Source organism: Diorhabda carinulata, chromosome 11, assembly GCF_026250575.1.
Source record: "Diorhabda carinulata isolate Delta chromosome 11, icDioCari1.1, whole genome shotgun sequence".
NCBI classification, from domain to species: Eukaryota; Metazoa; Arthropoda; class Insecta; order Coleoptera; family Chrysomelidae; genus Diorhabda; species Diorhabda carinulata.
This window is the reverse complement of record NC_079470.1, coordinates 8,390,734-8,412,759: the sequence shown is the minus strand read 5'-3', so window position 1 is coordinate 8,412,759 and position 22,026 is coordinate 8,390,734. Positions and strand designations below refer to the sequence as shown.

The following is a 22,026-nucleotide window of genomic DNA, read 5'->3' as shown; positions in this document are numbered from 1 at the left end:
TGAATTGTTACTGATTTATAAATAAGGCAAATATCATATAAAAATTCCTATCTCTTTATCAACAACTCTATCAACTCTTATAACAAGTTAGTTATTTTAACAATTTACTCCGCTGAAAAAGTTGGACTTTTTTGCTAGTTTTTCTTTTTACCGGTTGCTTCTTCAAACAAAAATTGAACAACTATTCTAGTGTATTTAATATAGTTTTCATATTTATTTCTTCCATTTTTTTAGCACCAGCCCAAACCAGAGAAGCCCACCTTCCTTCAGATCACCGAACATGAACCTTTAGTCGATTCATCAAAATCAAAAAACTACACAGTAAGTGCAAAGCCCTCTCAACCTGACTGCCCTGTTACAATTGTAAATAGTAAAAGTTGCGACAGTACTTTGCAGCCCTCTGTAGATAGTAAAAAGTCCTCTAATAGTTTATTAAAAACCAAATCCACTTATGATTTGTTGCTTGGCTTAGATGGTGCTGATTTACGTTTCATGGACGAAAGTTCTATAGTTGTACCTTCCCCTACATTAGAAAACCCTCCTCCTATGAGTAATACTAGCTCTCCTCGTCTTGTACAGGGCGAGCAGAAACTTCAGACGGAAGTAACGATTACCGCTGATCGGCCAATAACATCAGTAGTCAATGAGGAGGAGCGTGCAGGAGAGACTGAGGAAAGCTCACCATTGGGGGGAATTTCAGCTATTAGTCAAACAGGTAAAAACGGTCCTTTCAACACGTCCTACAATAATAAACCTAAATTTTGTTCAGAATCCATAGATAATCCTAAGAGGGTATTTGTTAAATCGATAGGAAAGAAACTGAAGGCCAAAAAGAAAACTATCGGCCCTCTAGGCTTCGGAAGACAGAAGTCTAAATCCGAAAATCGAGCTAGAAAGGCTCTGAGAACTATATCCTTTATTCTGGGAGCATTTGTTGTTTGCTGGACGCCGTATCACATATTTGCGTTGGTGGAAGGGTTTTGCACAGATCCCCCTTGTATCAACAGTCACATTTACATGTTTTCATATTTTTTGTGCTACGCCAACAGTCCTCTAAATCCATTTTGTTATGCTTTAGCTAATCAGCAGTTTAAAAAAACTTTTACAAGGATTTTAAAGGGGGACTTCCATTTAACTTAGATAAATATAACAACTTTAGAGTTGTTCCTTCCAAACAAATATTCCCAAGAAATTAAATGTAATATAAACAATTCCAAATACAAAACAGAAAATAAAACATATCATAAAAGTTTAGTTTCACTCAATGATATACATATCCATTTATTTGTAGCTAATACATATAAAAATGGATTCAGCTTCAATAATAAAAAATATTTAATGAGGTCCTTCTTTTCCTTGTCGATTCCAATATATTTTTTCTGTAAAATCAACTCTAAAGTTTGTTATTAAATAGATAAATAGAAAATAGTGAGTTTATAGAAATAGAACAAGGTACTAGAGTGCCATATCAATAACCATCTATATATTTGTATAAAAAATTGGCTGTAACTCACTTGTATGGTTGGATATAGCCTAGTACCTAATTGAAAAATATTGCATATATTCAAATATATTATGTTAATGAAATACTACATAATTGACAATAGAAATGATCAAGAAATGTATAAAACACGAAATGAAGTAACTGAGCTTTTAAAAATTTTCTCGTCCTTCCACTTTATGTATGATAAATAAATTATAGTAGCTCTTATGACGTATTATATTAGAAACAAAAAATGTGTGCACAGTATCACTCTGTAGATATGGTTGAAAAAACTGATTCTGACAAATATATTCGCACCTATCATTTAGGGTCACGCCGGTCCTGCCCTTTTTGTACTACTATAAGCGAAGGTGAGAAATAGTCCTAAAGATGGCGTTGTATTTTTAATGGTAATTTCAGGCTAATCGATTTTATGGATAGTTTATATAATCGATGGTTCTGCAGGCACATCCAAGGTAGACGGAGGGATACAAAATTTTGATTATGTAAAAACAAAACAATACAAAAACTTGTTGTGGTCGCTTAATAATTTGTGGAGTGATTGTTTGGATAATAGAAAAAATCATATAAATTTCAGTCGCACAGATAACGGTGGATGACATGTCAGTAGCCGATTTACACTTGATTAAAAAATTAGTTTTTATTTATTTCATTTCGAATGAAATTCAAACAAAACACTATTTTTAGGATATAAAGGATTTTCGTGAGCTGACTGACAATATAAATATACATAGAATCTGTAGATTAGAATAAATTTAATAGATCGAAAGACATAGTAAACAGAAAAAACAGTATTAAAAATTTCTAGTATGACAGTTTTCAACCTACGGTCAATTTGAATTAATTCAGTCAAAACATAAGTAGAGATTTTATTTATTAAACAACTGCCGTTTGTTGATAATCTACTCACATTAACAAAAAGAGAGATTATTGTCGACATTAGCTCTTTCCGAGTCTATTGTTATATAAATAACTAAAACTTTTTTTTTCAATATGTTATCGGTGTATATTAAAGTCTATTTATTGAAAAAAAAAATAGTAAATCAAAACATAATCATGCATAATGCAAGTGATCAAAGTTAAAAACGCCAAAGCCGAGCATGTAACAGGACCGCACTCCGCACTTAAGAAATAATTTGCGATTTCATACAGCAGACTATCTAATAACATATATTATAAATAATTGAGCACAATTATTATTATTAAAAAAATATACAATGTAAACGTGCAGTTTGGGATATATATAAAGTGAACAACCAAAACACACATACATAGCATCTTATTGCTAACACCAAGACTGCAGTGAGGATTGTGTGGTGGATTCCACCCAAAACTTATCCTTAGTATGTCCAGCGTTTACCCAGTTTCATCCAGGTAGTAAATTTTTCTATTGTTTTCACGAAATTTGTTAATTATTCTAAGGTATTATCGGTTTCACACAATTATTTCTGCTTTTTCTGGTAATAATCTGTTCCTTTCTTGTTTTTTGGTTTAAAATCCCATTTCATTCAATAAATAAAGTCCTTGGCTTCTTTAACAACTCTTAGAACTTTATTCACTGGTAGATAACTCATTTTGCAGGAAAAAATTGTGCAGAATCATTTTCTTGCATTTCATTTTTATAAATATTCACAATCATTTGTTTTCGCTAGCTCAGGCGGAGTATACATGATGTCAACAACTTTGTCATCTGTCTCCGTGTCATATTTAAGAAAATTAAGCACCAGACACATATAAACAATCTCATTGCAATACAATAATACGAGGCCGTCTCTGTACTACACTTGATCTTAAGGCGCTTGCCTCAATATACCTTGTGGTATATTGTGGTGCCACTGATCTGGACAAACAACATTGCCGCAATGAGTTTATCTGGGATGTTCACGTGCTGATAACGCACTGATCATTGTTTTGATTTACCATTTTTCATCGATAAATAGACTTTAGATTAATCGTCAATGTTTTCGTTTCATTTCAAATGGAACTTTGATTTAGAATGATTATGATAGAAGAATAGAGTTTGGTGAAACATGTCTTTCTGAGTCAACGTCATCCCTAATTCTAGCAATGAATTCTTTAAAATGGGAGTGTTATAAGTTGTTGCTATTATTGGAACGAGAACGAGAAATTAACAGTAGTTCATTTTATCGTATGCAAACTTTTCTAAATAACACAAAAGTTACTAATTTACTGAATAGTAATAATCTTTTTACAAAAAATGAATCTGTATCAGTGATTTTAAATTTCTGAAACTAGTATCACTTTCCTTTTAGTTTTTTGTCACACATTATTTCGCTACTTCTTAATTTTTTACAGAAATCTACTACCTATCTCAACGGTGCAATGAGTGGTATAGATGATTTTTCTTTTAACAAATGTTTGTCAAGAATTTATATTATATAGGTTTTGAATGGTCATTTACACATCATGTTTCTACTTTCCTTTAATTGGATAGGGGGTGTAAGTAAAATTTGCATGTTAAGGTTCGATCAGACAATAAATAATGCATATTGTCAGTTAAGAAATGTCAACTAGTGATTGTGATTATAAAAATCTTCATATAAATAGGACGGTAAAGGTGAGTTCAGAAAAAAAAGAGAAGAGAAAATGAAAATAACATGGAGTTAACACAAAGAAATAACATAATCTAAGGTATAAGCTCCACTTAATCAAATTTTGTGCGTGCAAATTTAAATGTCACTTTGTCCCGATATTTTTCTGAACCTAAATACGAAGTAGTATTTAATAGGGAAATTTTTACATGCTGACCTTTTCCAAAAATACTCAAATAATACCAAAAAACATCAAGAAAATAAACTTTTTTAGGTTACATCTACAAAAGCAACTTTAGTTTTCAACCACGGACAAGTGATTTTGTATGGAATGTATGAGAAAAATCTATTAGAGCTAAGACATCAAAGCTAGTCGCGGAATGCATTTTCACAACAAACTAAAAAGATAAAAGTTTATTATCTTCTTCTTGAGCTATGCTGCTTTCCAGTCATATATGAAAGCCCCATTAAAGTAAACTCTAATTTTTGATTTTCTGTTATTTTTATTTCTGTTTAAACCCAGTTTAAGATAATTTGTGAGGCTGTGTTTAACTATGAAAAATGCTTTTATTTTCATATAAATTTTGGTAAGTTATAAAAAACAAAAGCACTGCCTGAAAAGAAATATGTTAAATTTTGTAGTCAAGTTGAATATATATGCAATATTTTTTATCGATATCAAAACCCAAGCACTGCAATTTTCTTGATAAAACGGCGATAATTATAAGAAAAAATATAGTTAGTGAAGAATAAATCAATAAAATTAGTAATAGTAAGCAGACAATAATAGATAATTCCGAATTAGAAACTTATATCAATAAGTGATATAAATTTTGAAATTATGGCGGTTTTTTATGAAGAAGTAATTCTAGGAAGCATTTTGAATTAATTATCATTTCAACATCCACTCATATAAAATATTTAATAGTATTTTGTCTCAAAAATAGATTCAACAGTTAATAATTTTTTCTTATCATTTTCTCAATACAATGGTTATGGTATTTCTACGAATGTGAAAGAATAGATTAACTCAAACCGTATTATAACGATTTAATGTACTGTTTTTACTACCCCAACTCTTAAAACAAATGAAGCTTGTTTAAAAGGTTGGTTGTTTTGACGCCTTCCAAAAAGCTCCTTTTTAAATAAAAAAAAACACTGGGAATTTTTTTTACTTCAAAACAACACGTACCTCTACAAAATCTAACTTAGTTTTTCGGTATAATCATTTTTTATGGGAATTTATCGGGGAAAATATAATTTTATACCAAATATAAAAAAGTTGACCACTGAAATCAATAAAAACAACAATATTTGATTAAAATAACAATAAACAAAAATCTAAATTAAAAAATTTTCCCAGTTGATTCAGTCTATTAGATTAAAAAAACAAATATATTCAAATTGATGTTTTTATTTTGAAATTACGTTAGAACAAATGTTATTTTAATATTTAGATCTTTTCACTCAAAACCTCACTTTCTTTCGTGTTGTCAATGACTTCTCTTCTATAATCATCTAAGATTTGAATGAGGAATTGTTTCTGTCCTTCATCTTTTTTATCAAATCCTTGTACTCTCTGTTATTCATTCAAAACAAGCTTTAGAGGGCAACGCAAAAATTTTATTTAAGCAACCACCCTTTTGTTCAATGTATATAAATAGATATTTATCAGCTGTTACTACAAACTCTTTCAGAAAATCAGTTTCAGAGAAGTACAAACGAATACAACTTATCATAACAAGTGTTTACATGTTTTAAATAATCTTAAGGTAAATTTATACTTTCGTTTTAACTAAACTACACAATTGTGAACTTCTTCACAAATTTTCAAATTTTGTACAGACATTTTTACACCTTTCTATTAATACAATTTAATATAGTATGCTGAAAACTTTTTATCTAATGACATTTACATAATCACTGATACATTGTCGTCTATTCTTTGTGTGGACAAGGTGGATGAGCGTTAAATCGCATTATTTTGATTTATTTTTGTTATCCTCTAAAATATTCAAAATGCTTCGTGCTTTCAACTAGAAATTATCTTTTTCCAAACAATTGATACTCACGATTGATTTATATAAGAATTGTATGTATATTTGTATTGTATAATAAGTGTAAACTGTAAATTAGATTATAAGAACCATTTAGTTTACAAAAAAGTGATGTTAGCCTGCTGTATTTGAGCCCTAAAGCACGATAACGTCGACTTATGTAAATAAATTAAAAATAAAAATGATTTTTCATATCTTCTTTTTATTCTAAATCTTCCTCCGGTCACCCAGTGTTTTGTTTGTTGCTGTGATGTATTATGATTGATTGATTGATCTATTTATATGAGTAGAACTGAACGAATGCGATAACTCAAATTTATTTTCCTTCTATGAGGGGTGCTACTTAAATTCTGACATTGTTATCATGAAGTTTTATCTATGTTGGAATTTCTGGAACCGTTAGTGATATCCATACTGCATATACTGTTTACACCATCACTATACCCACGCTCACAATTACACTGTCTGACGCGCGTTTCGATAACCAAGTTATCGTTTTCAGACACAGTTTACCTTCAGTCTCTGAAGATGCTAACTTGGTTATCGAAAAGCGCGTCAGACAGTATAATTGGGAGTGTTGGTGTAATGGTGGTGTGAACACTGTGTGCAGCATCATGTATCAAAACGTGTTTTCATACGAGTGCTTGCTTTGTTTACAGATACTTGAAACATTCCTCTTGGTCAAAAAATGGAACTAAATCACGAATATTCTCGTGCGATGATTTTCTATTATTTTCAATGTAAATTAAACCAACAGCTTTGACTTTTGGTATGAAACACCATCCCAAGTTACCGTGCTTCGCTGATTTTCCGAATTCAATCGTGGTCGCACTCCGCTACAGGATCAATTTCGTGAAGATCGCCCAAAATCAGCAGAAAACATCGATGCTGTAAGAGAACTGATATGGCAAGATCATGTGACATACTATGAGTTTGAGGCATACTGTCAAAAAGTTTTTTTCGCGTTGAATACTGCATAGATTAACAATCGCTTAAAAAAGCTCGTGTCGATTGTCGCAAAGAAATACTGGAAAAATTCAATAGCGGTACTTCAAAAGACGTCTATAACAAGCATTTTTTGCCAAATATCAGAGAATCCAATCGCAAATGTCGAATCATTCTCCATCACGATAATGCGAGTTCTCACAAATCAAATCAAACAAAAAAGTTTTTGAACAGGCGAAACATGGAATTGATGAGTTATCTGCCTTAGAGTCCTTGTTTTTCGCCTAATGATTTCTCCTTATTCCCCAGATCAAAAATAAATTGTAGGATTAACGTTTTCCTATATCTGAAGAAGCGTTTGATGCGTTCAAATCTTGGAAGTACTTCAATCGGAATGGAAAAAGGGCTTCGACAATTGGTTCAAACGCATACAAGGGAGAATATTTTCAAAAACCGTAAAATTATATCCATTTATAAATATTTTTTTTTCATTTGTTTATCTCAAAACTGAAATAGCAACCCTCGTACACATTTATACTTCCTGTTTACTACCTCTTCCTTATACTAGATGTCAAGCTTCAGTCCCGTTAACCCCAGAGACTTGGCTATCGAAAATATACACCATAGGTGGGTATATAAGGGGTGGTGTTTGAAAATATATGATATGAAAATAGGATTGAAATTATACAAAACACACTTAACATTGAGAGTTAGTGCTCCCTAATAAAAACACAAATTAAGCTTGCGAATTGATATATTTCTAACATATTATATATAATGTATTGTGAGCATGCATCAAATCAAAATGCTGTAATCAGTTTATTGTTGTTTTCAAAATATTCCTAGCATCGTTTATTACTATCAGTGGACAGGTATAGGTGTCATTTTTGGATAAAGCATATTGTCCAAACATTGTTTCCTGATCTCTGGTAGTGGTGCTCCATTTCCAGGTCTACCCCAAAATCCAGTCCAAGTTGAGAAGTGTTTCTTACAAATTTCATATTCCTTGTTTTTCATTTCCTAAGAAATAATAAACTGGTTAACCCTTGGTATCTAAAGGTGTAGTTTGGTTATGGAAACGCAAGTATTGATGGTATTTTTTGTATTATCAATATACCTGATTAATATTGTGCAACCAATGAAGGAATTATTCATACTAGTACTAGTTACACTAGCTTAAATGAACTGAATATTTTTGGCATCCGCTAAACAACGGCATTTCACTTACGTAATAAGCCTCTAATGTAGAATTTAGAGATCTGACATAATTGCATTTCAAACAAGCAACTATTTACTAAAGATAAATCTAACCTAAACATAATCGAATTTTGATAATTAATATTTTGAAAATAAAAAAACATTTTTTTTAAGTGACAAAGGTATTTAATTGACGTTATTGCGCTTATGGATAGTAAAAAGAGGTGTGCTGCTTTTACACCTTCAAATATAACTCAGAAGCAGAATAAGTGTTCTTAAGCAAACAAAATACACTACTTAGGGTCTTCATATCGCTAAGGGACTCTATAACAACGTCGGTGCAATTGTCTCTCAATCACCCTATGAACTGGCATAGAAATATTTGTATTTTTCTTCGTAATTATTCATTTTTGGGAAGTGTCAAAACATTCATATTGACCATGTATGCTGGATAAAAACACATAATATAAATTGATTTGTGTCAACGGTCGAATAGAGATTTTTATAGGTATGTTATTATTAGGTATGTTAAACTTGTAATAAAATATCAATAGTTAAAAAAATAAAAGCAAAATAGATCAAGTAAGAGGTGATGTTTCAAAGCTGATGAAGCATTTTCCACACCCTGAACATACATACTCCCATTCCATAATGGCTGCAATTTCTTGCTAAATTTCAAGATAGCGTTTTGTAGAACATTCACTTCAAGTTGGCTTTAGTATCGTTGGTCTCAATTCATAAGTTTCTGCTGATTAACACCCCAATGAGTTACTTTTCATCATTTGCGTAATAGTCCAAGTCTGGCCTGGATTCATGCATACTGCTTACTTACATACTTAAAACATGATTAGTTGTTTTTCGTTTGATTCATTATAAATGAGAGCAACGGTATTGTCAACGCAAAGAATATAAAAAATAAAGATCAAAAGATTCAATAAGTACATAATCTTAATACCACCATTTGCTTTTAGATTAATAAATAATATTACCTGCATCTTTTGTTTTTTGTACATCATTTGCTCTGCCAAAACTTTCAAATAGGCAGACCCTTCCCTACTCCATATACCTGGGTTCCTACAAAAATATATATAACGTGATTTATAATTAGAAGATGAATTGAGAGTATAGAAATAAGTACGGTAGATCAAGGAGAAAATTTCTATTTCCTGGAACGTATTATTTTATGTGTATGACTTGTTAATTTCAGATTATATCTACAAAATTGTTTAATCTGTCTTAAAAATTAATTCTTTGTCAACAGATCGATCAATAAGTACTGCAGAGATGAATAATTCTACAACATTAATCTTTAAAAATGTCTAAATCTAACAAAATTTTGAACCCAATCACTACTTCCTACATTCGTGTCTTCCTTGAGAGTGATGCAATCAATCTAACTCTCATTCAATTTTTCTAGATCAGTTTTCTGCAACGATTTATATTTGGCTTCCATTTCAAAGATAAATTCCCTATTTGATTGATATTTGCAGCGTTATTCAAAGGCAAGGAATCACTATGGAGCCAGATCTGGCGAATATAGAAGGTGAAAAAGCAATTTCGAATTCAGTTCAATCAATTTGACCCTTATTGTCGTGAGGATAGAAAATTTTTTAAGTCGTTCCTCACTACTTCAAACGGTAAGGTACAGTAATAGACACTGTTAATAGTTTTCTTTCTTTTGAACCATCAACGACTCCAATCCAATCCTTAACAACAAACCATTCTGAATCCGTAACAGCATCAAAAACGCTGTTCGATTTTTTGGTGTCGTGAACTGTATCTACGGGAGTATAAAATCAGCCAAAGTAACTAGTCTAAAATTGTAGTCCAAAATTTGACAGATGTCATTTGAAAGATGTTACTTCAAGAAAAACATATAAAACTGTGATGACCTCTCTCCATCAAACCTGTGACTTATTGACCGATTTTATAATTATTAACAAAAAAATTATTACATATTGCCCATTTTCTTCTCTGAAGTAATATCCGAACTACACAATGGAATTTTTGGTGGATAATTTCTGTCTTTTGCTAACAGTGTTACCAACTCTACACCTTCGTCCTTATTTTCAGATAAGGGAGAGAGTTTTCTGTTTCTTCCAACAGGAATGAAATTTCTTCTAGGATATGCTATGGGATCCAACCTCAAAGAAGGTTTGCAAGATGTTATATTACAAATGTAATTCGGTTTATTGCCATTTATTTTTTTGAAATTGGGTTTCGTGGATTCCTTTCCAAGATTTTTCAGTGTAGTTTCATCAGACCAACCCTAAAAAATAAATGTCATTTTACCGATTCTGTTTGCTTAAAAAATTTCACAAAACAAAAAAATTAGGATTAAATATATATTAAAATTAATGCGGAAAAATAAATTTATGAAATCTATTCAAAATTGTTTCAAATTATAAATGGAGCTACACAAAAAGTGTAGCATACCATTGATTTCAAAAATTGTTGACCTATTCTATTAGGTTTTCTCCAAAGCTTTCCACCAGGTCCAGGTCTTCCCCAAGGAGAAGCTTTTAAAAACTTTAAAAAATGTTTTACATACACAATATCTATCTCTTCCTTTAGTATCCCACTTACTTGTTCCTGGTGAAAACGTATATCATCGGTTTTCTCCTGTTTTTCTTTTTGCTTTTTCTCTGCTACTAATTTATCTGCGAATAAATTCCCATTCTTATTCAGTAGATTAAGTTATTGTATGTGAGTCTTACCTAATTCTTTCTTATATTCTTGCTGCTGTTCTTTGTTAGTTTTATATCTAAGAGTATTATCTACGCATCTCCTGAGATCTTTACTTCCGAATTGAAATCTAAGAACTGGATCTTCGCATGTTCTTGTAATTTTCTTTCCGTTACTAAAAATCGGTGCACCCCCGCCTCCAATTGGTCTATTAATATCTGAACTTCCACCAACATAACGTTTTGCCTTAAATTGATTTCACATTTTCAAATTTGTACGGTGGTTTAGAACGATAATAAATAGAAAGTGTCAAAAGTGTGTCAAAAAATTGAAATTTTTCGAAATTCCTAGTTATGTTTATGAATATAACTGAAGATTTTTGCAGCGCTTGTGGTTATCCTGGAATGACAAAATTTCTGTTACGTGATTTGGTAGATCTGCTTGATTCATGTATATTTTTTTCAGTTACGTACCATTATTAGTTCTCTCTCAGCTACATGTTTTATACATACATTATACATCTCCAGTACGGCTAGGCAATTAATTTTGTGCAAAACTGGGCGACGATAAAGTATTAAAAGTGTTTGGTAACGATTGTATGAGCGTGAGAGACACAAAAAACGTTACCTTGGTCTCAGAAGTGGGATTTAAATAGTGACATAAACATGGCCAAGAGACTAAGTAACCGGAAAGTGACGTAACTGAAAGCCGAAATGGAGAATCGCGAGTTAGAAACGTCCGGTGGGAAGAATGAATTGATAGAAAGAATGAAAGTGGCACTGGCAAGTGACGGATTTGATCCAGAAACTTATATATTCAAAAACGAGTCCTCCATCTTGATCACGACAATTTCGACTCAAAAACAATATTTATGTCAATATATCGAACATGAAGGACGATATTTCAACGATGAAAAATGATATTTAGGCCGATATGGACGAAAATATTTCAACTCCGAAAGAATGATATTTCGACCAATATTGACGACAAGATTTCCACCATGAAGGACGATATTTCGACTATTGCGAACGATATTACGGCTAATATCGACGAGAAGGTTTCGATCACGAAGAGCGACATTTCTGCCGAAATTTTATCATCGAAAACCGACGTCGCAAACAAAATGTTGTCTTTCAAATCGGATATCGACAGCAAAATGATAATGGATAAGAAAATCAAGGAGTTAGAATGAAAGATCGCGAATTCGATAGCAGAAGATATTCTAGTAGAAGAGAAGAAGATCTAACGTACAGTTCGAATGATAGCGCACAAAACTGTCAGTGAGACTTTAACTTAAAATTTTATTTCATTGCAAATTTGAAAACTTTTCGATAAAATAAAACATTTGTTCGCAGAAGACTGTTTGCAACAAGCAGAAAGTGATCCCACCCAGCTTGATAGTATTATTACGGGTGATGAAAGTTTCATCAGTAAGACTCCGATAGTCAGCAGTGGTGAACTATTCGAGAGACTATTTGATAGACTTTGAAAAAGGTGAGCTAACTGTGCCCAGACTTCGCCATCAATTGGGTACTGATGCTGTTTTTAGCTTCAAAAAAGTTCCAAATATTCGTAGCTAATTCAATATCGTATGAGCTATTTCAAAATGTTTAAAGCAATCGATCAGCTCGCTTCAGCAGTAGAAATTCACAGACAAATAAGCGACGTGTTTGACTAAAATAGTGGTAAAATCTGTAAGTAAATGACCTATTTCAAGGACGACTTGATGATTGATGAATCACATCGACCATCGGTGGTCATAGATGATTTGGTCAATACCGAAGATTCCTGAAGATCAGCGATTCACAATTCTCAATTTAACATTTGAATTTCCGAGTGAGTAGAAAAATTACAAAGAATGGTTCCCGAAATGTAATTTCGCAAATTGTTTGCACATTGAGATTCCAGGCTGCGGAGCACAAAGTGCAGAATGGATTTCTCATAATACCTAAGAAAATAAACGTCACTCAATGGAATGCAATCACCCTCTTAAGGTCACGCATACAATTTCAACAGGCAAGATATTGTTGGTCGAGTTTATGCTGCAAGAGGTAACAATAAGCAGCTGTTCACGGCGCTACTCTAACAAAACTTAATCTTGCAAAACTGAATAAACGATGTGGTCTCTTGACGTCTGGAGTTTTGTTGCTACGTGAGAACGCGAGCCATGTTCACCCAAAATCTGATCAAATCTTTTGGATCGGAACACACATACCACCCACCATTCAAAGTTATCACCGAGTGATTTGCACTTACTCAGCTACCTAATAGAGTTTTGTTTGAAAAAATGTCATTTAGTGAGCATAACTTTTCTCCCAAATACTGATTCTAAAAATTCTTATATTAATAAATCTAGACAAAATCTAATCGCTAATACAAGTAGAAAATATAAAATAATTGTGGAAACATTACAAAAAAGGTATTAAATTTCAATTTAACAAATTATCTACAGCAAATTATTTTCACACAAAAAACGATATCACTTATTTTTCACTATGATTGTGTCAAAATGCGTTGATTAATTAGGATTACTTACATTCATATATTCTTTATTCGGAAATAATTCATCTAGTCTAATATTTCTTAAACCTCTCGGTCTAGCATCAGTACCTTTACCCCACGGCCAGTAAGTATCCATCATATTACGGATCTAAAATTTTTTGTTTTTTCTTAAACTCTAATTATAGTTACATAAGATTTATTTCTAGAGTAGTTTACTCCTTTATTTCAATAAATCACTAAGTCATGGGTTCAAATAGAACGGTTAACAACAATAAATTTATAAAACCTAAATATATATGTATAACTGTAGTAGGTGGATTGAATTCATTTATTTACTTATCAATATTTCAATATACTACAGAATAAATTTTTATTTTTAAACAAACAGTAGTTTTAAAAGCCCCCATTTGCATATATTCGTAGAAAATCGACCCGTTAATATTTCTCAATATGATTCCTAATCAGAATTTTGATGAAAGATTACACATGAAAAAGCTATCTGCAAGGTGGGTGCTGTGTTTCGTTAATACTGATCAAAATATCGCCCACATTAAAAATTCAATTTAAGGCTTGGATATCTCTTAGATAACAAGAAAATTTTCCGTCAATATGTGACAGTAGATGATAGATACATAATAGCTCAAAGTTTAAGATTATTAGGAGTACTAAAAGGATGCCGATAAACCAATTTGCAGAAAAGGCCATTGATAATAGAGTAGGAGGTACAAGAAGAAGAGGAAGACCAAACAAAAAATGGTTGGATGTAGTTGGTTGGAACATGCAATTGGAGAGCAAAAGTACAGACTCGCAAAGTGTGCAGAATAATTGAAAAATCAGTTGAAGAACTTTAAGGCTTTGTTTCACAATTATAACCAAATAACGAATATACAGTCAAAACAATGATCTTCGCCCAAGGAACGTGGTTTCAAGCTACATCCGTTTTATCACTATCACAGCCACAGTTTTTTGTGATTTCTAAAAATTAATCTTTTTCAATTATTTTGAAAAAGAAATAATGATAACTGGTCAATATTATTTTGATTTTGCTTATACAATTGGGTGCCAACCTTTTTTCCATCTAGACAATACACCTGCTCATTGATACTCTACTGTTAACATTATTCTCAACCTCCATTTTAACCTGATCTAACTCTCTCCGATTTATTCACCACACTTAAACATATGGCTTGTCGGTTTGATGCCCGAATCAAAGGACTTGGAATGAGACGAAGTCCGAATACGAAGACTATACTACTCGGCTCAGGTCAGTTTGCTTAGTTGTGTTATAATAAGCAAGATTGCACGATGCAACAGTAGCTGTCAGTCTAAGAGACTGAGCTCCTTACGATATTGCACGATCACGAACTTGCGCTTAGAACTTCGTCGAGACCATCATCAAAGAGTCAGAGCGAGTAGTGTAGTGGACATTTGTTATTATTGGCATCAGTTATTGTGATTTAATAAATATATTCATCATTGAATTATTATTAATTCCACTCGTAAAATAGACAACCAAGAACATACAACACAACAAGACGTATACTGCATCGAAGATTTGCTGTACCACATCACTAGAAACTACATAGCTGCCCACTTAGTAGGCTAGAAGCAACATAAGTAAGCATATTCCGCAGAGTAGAGCAGAGAATATCTTTTTTACTAGTAAGTAATTGATTGTATTAACGAGACATTTAAATGTACGGAGAGGACGAAGACGTACAGCGTAGACCATAAAGGAAATGAGACATTTTAAGTACAATTTATATACCACAGACGTCGCCAAGAACTAGTCCATCTATTAAAGAAATGCGTAGGAAAAATTTGATTTTTTTGGACGATTATAGTCGAACACTTCGCACAAAATACTTTGGCCAGTAAACTTACCGAATATAAATCCGATTGAGTGCATACAGAATATTTTTGACATAGTAATATTTAGAAGACCTAACCCACCGAGCACTTATCAGGAGCCGATTATACCGAGAATTTCTATTCTAATCATTTCAATTACAAATTTTCATTACGAGACTACAATATTGTAAACGACAACCTGTTTGTTTCATTCGCTTTCTTTTTATATTAAACGACTAATTATTCAACTGCTCAGTTCATACACAAAAAATGATTATCTATTTGTAATTGAGACAAAGCTAAATAATCTGCTCAATTCGCAAACAACGAAATCATTGATTATTCTGATTTATCCAATATATAGTGAAACAACCGTTGTTAAACCTGAAAGATATTCAGATGATTTGATAATTCGTTATCTTTAAACGATGCTTTCGAAACCTTCGTACTAATGAAAAAATTCTAAATGATTAATGAAAGTTTTTCAAGCAGCTTGAAACAGATTTTATTCCATTTAGTTTTAGCAGTATTTGAGTGTCAATGTACGAAAAAAAATGGCACTAAAGAACACTCATTATAAAGATTTACAAATTTTGCGAATATTAAGAAATCAACACCTACTTCAAATGATTTCACTGATTTATATTCTAGTAAGGGACACATTGAATTGAGTATTACTTTTAACTGATATTTGGTCGTCATTATTTATACCTCTTTTTGTTCTTGTATCTTTCTTCTTAATTCAAATTCCTTCTGTTTTTTCCATAAATCTAATCCTTCTTTGATGATACGTTCTTCAAATGCTTTCTGTTCCATCTTTCTACTTGTCTGTACTGATTCATTTACCATCATGATAACTAAAAAATAATTGGCGAAATACGCAGAAAAATAATGAATAAATTTCTATACAGTTATGTTTAGAAAGTATTCAATTTCGACTTCAGAGAGAAATATTTTAACAAAAATGATCTAAGAACAACCAAAGCTCACATGAGCAAATATAAAGTGAAATATGACTCAGATTTTAGCATCCAAAAAGATTCCAGTGCTACCATAGCCACCCTCTTTGTCGAATCTACTACCTTGTTATTCTTTCTCTTTCAGAAATTCAAATATTGCAACAGAAACGTGTTTTGATTGGATCAAGAATATCCAAACAACTGAGACGAAAATGCCGTCAGAGATTCGAATCAAAGACTAAAGTGTTAATTGCCAAACCTCGTATTTCTTCAATACTTAGCACAAATATCATCATTTCAGCTGGCAACATCTGCAAATTTTAATTTAATATGGAATATTGATAGGTAGTCAAATTTAATAGGTAGCACATGATCCACACTGTATAATATCGTTCAATTTTGATTTGATTTGTAAAATAATAGAAGAATAATAACTGATAAGAAGCTAAACTTCAGCATCAAAAGAATTATTTAATTTTATAACAAATATTATCTTAAATATGATCTACGTACCCTACTGTATATCTATTCACACCCAAACAAATCGTAAAGGTGTTGAACTTTATCAATGAACTAATACTGTACAACGATCTATTCAAAATGGCAAAAATTCCTTCAGTTTCAGTAACCTAATAATACGTTCTATCGGTGTCAGACACTACCAGGGATAATAACAAATGAGGTGCACTATTACTCCCACGACCCCCTTACATTTTGTCCTATTGGTTTAACTTTCGTGATGACATCCAATATGCAAAAGGATATATATAAATTTATCTGAGAAAATATGTGATATACGACAGTATAAAGTGGGTTGAATCAATAATTTTTGCATGCTAATCTTTTAAGAATATCGTTAGTACGTTCTAATATATGAGACTCAATTTAATCTAAATTCAACTGTCTGTTCTCGGTTGAATAACTTTACACCTTCCGTTGTCTACGTCTGACAAAGTGGACGTAAAATGAATTCCTATCACCATTTGGTGACTATTTAGAGCTAGATTCTGTTCCAATAAAAATTTAATGATTATCATCATTATACTTGGAGTACAAAATTATGAAATACCCTCCTCTATAATAATTATTAATGCTAGTTATTCACAAACGGCACACTGATATATTAAGATTTTCCGAGGGATTATATATAGGGTTTTTCAAAAAAAAAAAGTCCAGGACGGAATCATCAGGACACTTTCGAACTAACGAAAATTCCGGTTTATTACATTTAAATTAATTACTTTATTGGTACACTTATTAATAAATATAATTTAAATGTTGTTAAGACATTTCCAATTATGAGGAATCGGATAATAACAAGATTTTAATTATATCCAATATTTAAATATTTTCACATATCTTCCAATATTTGATTAAGAAAAAGAGAATGAATGATATTAATTGTACAATTTCATTTATTTTGATAAATAACCCTGTTATCAATGTTAATATCTAAATATTCTTGTCAGCTTTAAGCTAATTTATTAGAAAGTGTAATTTTCAACATTTGGTCCATCACTGAAATAGGTGAAATCAATTTTCTTCTACATTTTTCCAAAGCTTCCACTAAATCATCAGCCTTTTTAGGCTTTTGTGATTCCAAAATCTGAGGCCGATATCGAATTTATCTTACTGGGTGATTTTGTTAACACTTTCATCAAAACCCAAGAAAAAAATTTCTTATTTTGAAATTGTATCACTTAATTTATCTCAAAAGTATTAATCGATGCCAAAAAAAAGTAAATGAGAATATTTAGCTGGGTCACAGGAAGAGCTTTTGGATATTTAACTGTCTGGAAACATGGTAGTAATATGGCGGTCACAACTTTACATGAATTGAATCATATGTTTGTCTCTCAAAGACTGTTGGGAGATTTCTTGTTCCAATAGATGAATTTGCATCCAACTGAGTTTTAAGAAATCACCAAATGATTAGAATAAGTATCCAATAACACAGAAAAATACCTATTGTAGTAAAATGCTATCCTCAACTTTTGAGTCACCAAATTGGATTGTGTAGGTTACTGGTGAGAAAAGTGTGACGTAAGATCATAGATAAACTTTATATACGGAGTTTACTGTTCAATCTTCCTTTATTACATTTATAACCATTTGAAAATCTACCTACGAAAATTCACACGGATATTATAGACGAAGTTTTTGATTTATATACTTTTTTCAATCAATTCTCACTCTTAAATAATTTATTATTTCGTTATATATTTAAAATGGACTAAAGATGGCGGACTCACAATGACACTTGACACTTTGTTCGTTCCGTGTAGGCGTTGAAAGATCATATTGTAATTAAATCACAAAAAGAAATTAGAGGTGTCAACATGGGCGACGTACAAAAAAAGACATATATTTATTTGGATTCAATTATCAAAGTAACATCAAATGACATGAATTATTATAGAATAAAAGATTAATTAATGTTTATGTTTAAATGTAAAAGAATAATTTCAAAAGAAAAAAATATATCGTTACTATCCCTGGTGAACTGTCATAATTACATCATCTCCAATCAATATTTCAATGATTACTTTGATAGCAATTGCCATCAAAACATTCTGTATAAACGTCAATGTCAATATTCAAATAATAGTAAATCATCTTTACAAGTTTATTAACAATTCGCAGATATTTATTGAAATGGATATGTATGAGAAAAAACATAAAAAATCAAAGAATAGTCTATTTACGGGAAATGGAGTATTCATTAGTACTGGACTAGATCCGTGCGATTGTTTGGAGGTTGATTGCCCTGGATGCTTCTATCCATGTCCTCATTGCCGTTCCCAAAAATGTGGACCTGTTTGCCGTTGTAACAGACGGTTTTATTACACAGAGAAAATATTCCTTGAGAAGAAGGAACTTATAGAAATGCTCAAGAAGCTAAAGTTGGAAGAGGAAGAGAATCTAAGAAAAATCGATGAAAACATAAGTCAAGAGTATCTGATCGAGTAGTGAAAAGGGATTTATGTCGATTTGCTGTAAAACTACAAGTCCTATGGAAGAAAGTTGAGTAGCAAATGTGTAAGTGATAAAAAGAGCCACAACTTTCACAATTTTTTTTACCTAACCTAAAAATTTATGTGCAAAATTCAAGTAACTCAGTTTTTGGTATTTTTATTTCCATCTATATATGTATCAAGGCACTAACGTCATACTTTTTTTCATCAAGCTGAAGATTAGTTGCCGAATCAGAAAACGAGACTTTTTTCAGAAATTGACCAGATTTAAAAATACTTGCGAAAATATTTGTTATCGAGGCGAGTAGAATACGTTATGAATGCGGCGTTTACTTACACAAATGAATAATGTGATTATTTCTTTAAATTATGAAATTCTTATTTCTTTTCATATCGTAATTTTAAAAAGCTGATTGACTGCTGTCAAACATGGAGCGGGTGACAGTTCAGTTACTTCAGTGCCTAGACACTAAAAAGCGATTTCACTACCGATTTCTATCGACTATCACTTAACTGCCGTTTTCAAAAAGAAATTATCACATTACATTATTTTTTTACAAAATTTGATGAAAACTATTTGTGTCCTGAACACTCTTTGATTTTTTATTTTAAATATTCAGTTTTTTATCTTATTTTAACCATATATGTAATAGTTCTATATATACAGTTCCTATAAGTGAAAGGTGTTCCGACTCAGTGAAACAAACGTTCTCTCCCTCCTCTAAGCGCTTCAATTAGTTCTGCGCATCTTTTACGCGCATGAAACATGCGCAGTATAGATAGTGTCTAGAACGAGAAATAAAATGAATATTGTCTTGTCGGCATCGCAACGTAGGAACGCTTTTCCCATACCAACTGTCCAACAACTTGGTTAATTGAGTTTTTCCCATAAATTTTGAGGTTTTGTGAGAAAAGTGTGAGTACAGCTTTGTTATTTAACTACTTCCAATAGGACTAGTAATTTTAATCAAATTGAGATGAACTGCTTTTTATCCACACAGGTCTAAACCATGATATTTCAGTTTATATTGTTCATAGTTTGAAAGTTAATGAAAAATAAATGTTATAGTTACGTTTTTGTTATTTTTTATTATTATATGAATGATTATAACTATCTGCAAACTTTTATTTATTCTATCGCTTGAATATATAATGAGAAATGTAATTGAAATTTGAGAAACAATTAAGAAGCAACGGAAGTTGAGTAAACGCATAAGCAGAGCCCTAATCACAAAAAAAAACAATAGAAAGTATGTGTGAAAGAAAAATTAGACAGAGAAAAAGTGGGGTTGAAATATATAAAAATAAAACAAAAATATTAACGCAGAAACAATTATAATGACAAAAAGAGAGGAAGTGAAGTTAACAATAATGGAAATCAAGATAATAAAAACAATATTAGAACCAATCAAGATTGATTATATTAAATAAACAAATTATAACGCTTTCAAAACTGTCTTGGCAGACATTTTATGCTATTACCCGTTCCAATATTCAGAGATTGAAATTTATCGCAGGAATTCGTTCATTTATTCTCAATTAAACTCTAGTTATCGAAGAAAAATAGTAAACCAAAACATATTCAAGCATAGTACACGTCATCAGGGTTGAAAAAGCCAAAGCAAAACATGTAACAGAGCCGCACTCCGCACTTAAGAAATAATTCGCAGATTAATAATATGAATTATAAATAATTATGCACCATTAATATTACAGAAATATACAATGTTACCGTGAAGATTGACATAGATATAAAGTGAACGGCCAAAATATGGTACATATTTATTTTAAAACAAGGCATTAATAATATTCGAATTTTTTTAATGATTATTTATAGCAAGAATGCTTGCCTTGTGGATTGTATGGAAGAGTCTATCCAAACCTTATCCTTAGTATATTCATTTTAGATAGGTAGTAATTTTTGTATTCCTCACGAAATTTCTCAATTTTTCCAAGGTATTCTCGCCTCCGCACAATTATTTTTGCTTTTTCTAATAATAAACTGTTCCTTCTTTGTTTTTTGTATCGAAATTCTTTTAATAAATTATAAAATATGATCTTTTAAAATCCGGCAAGTGCTTATATTCGTCAACTACTCCCAGAACTTTATCCACTGTAGGTATCTCATTTTGAAAGAGAAAATTGTACACAATTCTTCTGATGGAGCTCCTGTCGAAATCAACAATTGAATTGTTTTAATTTTTTTTCTTCTTGGATACTTTTTTGGGTCGGCCACTGAATGATCAGCTCCCACTCCCCAAATATTTGTTATTTTGGAAATTACGTCACAAACTTGTCATAATTTTCTTGCATTTCATTTTTATAAATATTCACAATCATTTGCTAGTGTTAAATGAAGCTTTTTAACTCTCTTCTTAGGCGGAGTAAACCTAATGCCAACTTCATCATCTGTCTCCATGCCAAACACGCCTTTCCCACGTCGCTTTTTATTTTTATTATATTATGGTGCAACTGATTTGGACCAATAACCATGCCACGAGGTGTTTCTTCCAGGATGCTCACGTGCTGATCACCCACTGATCATTATTTTGGTTAAGTTAAATTGTTTGCGACCTTTTTCAAAATACTGGTAAAGGGATTACCTTTACATCCATATTTTTGTTTGTAACTTACTCTCCAGCGTCTACCAAACCGAACTTAATTAATATTCCTTCCTTTAACCGTTTCCATAACAAACCTATCATCACCCAGTAATAATATCTAGCATATTTTTTCTATTTTGTACATATCCCCTATTAATATTATATTAAATAGCAATGGAATTGTTTGTCAAATTAA

General features: G+C 31.5%; 3 protein-coding genes across 10 annotated transcripts in view; 2 read left to right on the top strand and 1 right to left on the bottom strand.

Moving 5' to 3' along the window:
* LOC130899650 (muscarinic acetylcholine receptor M2) overlaps positions 1-6,307 on the top strand; it is a 130,780-nt gene extending 124,473 nt beyond the window's left edge. For 2 of the 7 annotated variants that reach the window (XM_057809739.1, XM_057809738.1), the window contains exons 8-10: positions 235-321; positions 580-715; positions 770-6,301. In XM_057809739.1, coding sequence (XP_057665722.1) covers positions 235-321; positions 580-715; positions 770-1,140 — 594 coding nt within the window. In that variant the 3' untranslated portion in view covers positions 1,141-6,301. Of the gene's footprint in view, positions 1-234 lie in introns of all 7 variants that reach the window. The other 5 variants (XM_057809736.1, XM_057809735.1, XM_057809734.1 and 2 more) reach the window with 4 other exon arrangements.
* The window catches only part of LOC130899652 (troponin T), a 239,364-nt gene that overhangs the window by 192,279 nt on the left and 25,059 nt on the right, over positions 1-22,026 (top strand). The gene's annotated exons all lie outside the window — the stretch shown is intronic.
* On the bottom strand, positions 7,795-16,830 carry LOC130899653 (uncharacterized). 2 transcript variants are annotated; one of them, XM_057809754.1, is made up of 8 exons: positions 16,766-16,830; positions 16,005-16,150; positions 13,477-13,590; positions 10,973-11,186; positions 10,842-10,915; positions 10,211-10,524; positions 9,245-9,329; positions 7,795-8,078 (listed from the first exon to the last, which is right to left on the bottom strand). In XM_057809754.1, exons 2-8 carry the CDS (start codon positions 16,143-16,145, stop codon positions 7,920-7,922), a joined length of 1,101 nt encoding a protein of 366 aa, XP_057665737.1. In that variant the 5' UTR covers positions 16,146-16,150; positions 16,766-16,830; the 3' UTR covers positions 7,795-7,919. The 2 variants fall into 2 exon arrangements, with proteins under 2 accessions (XP_057665737.1, XP_057665738.1); XM_057809755.1 differs by lacking the exons at positions 13,477-13,590; positions 16,005-16,150; positions 16,766-16,830 and adding an exon at positions 11,414-11,765.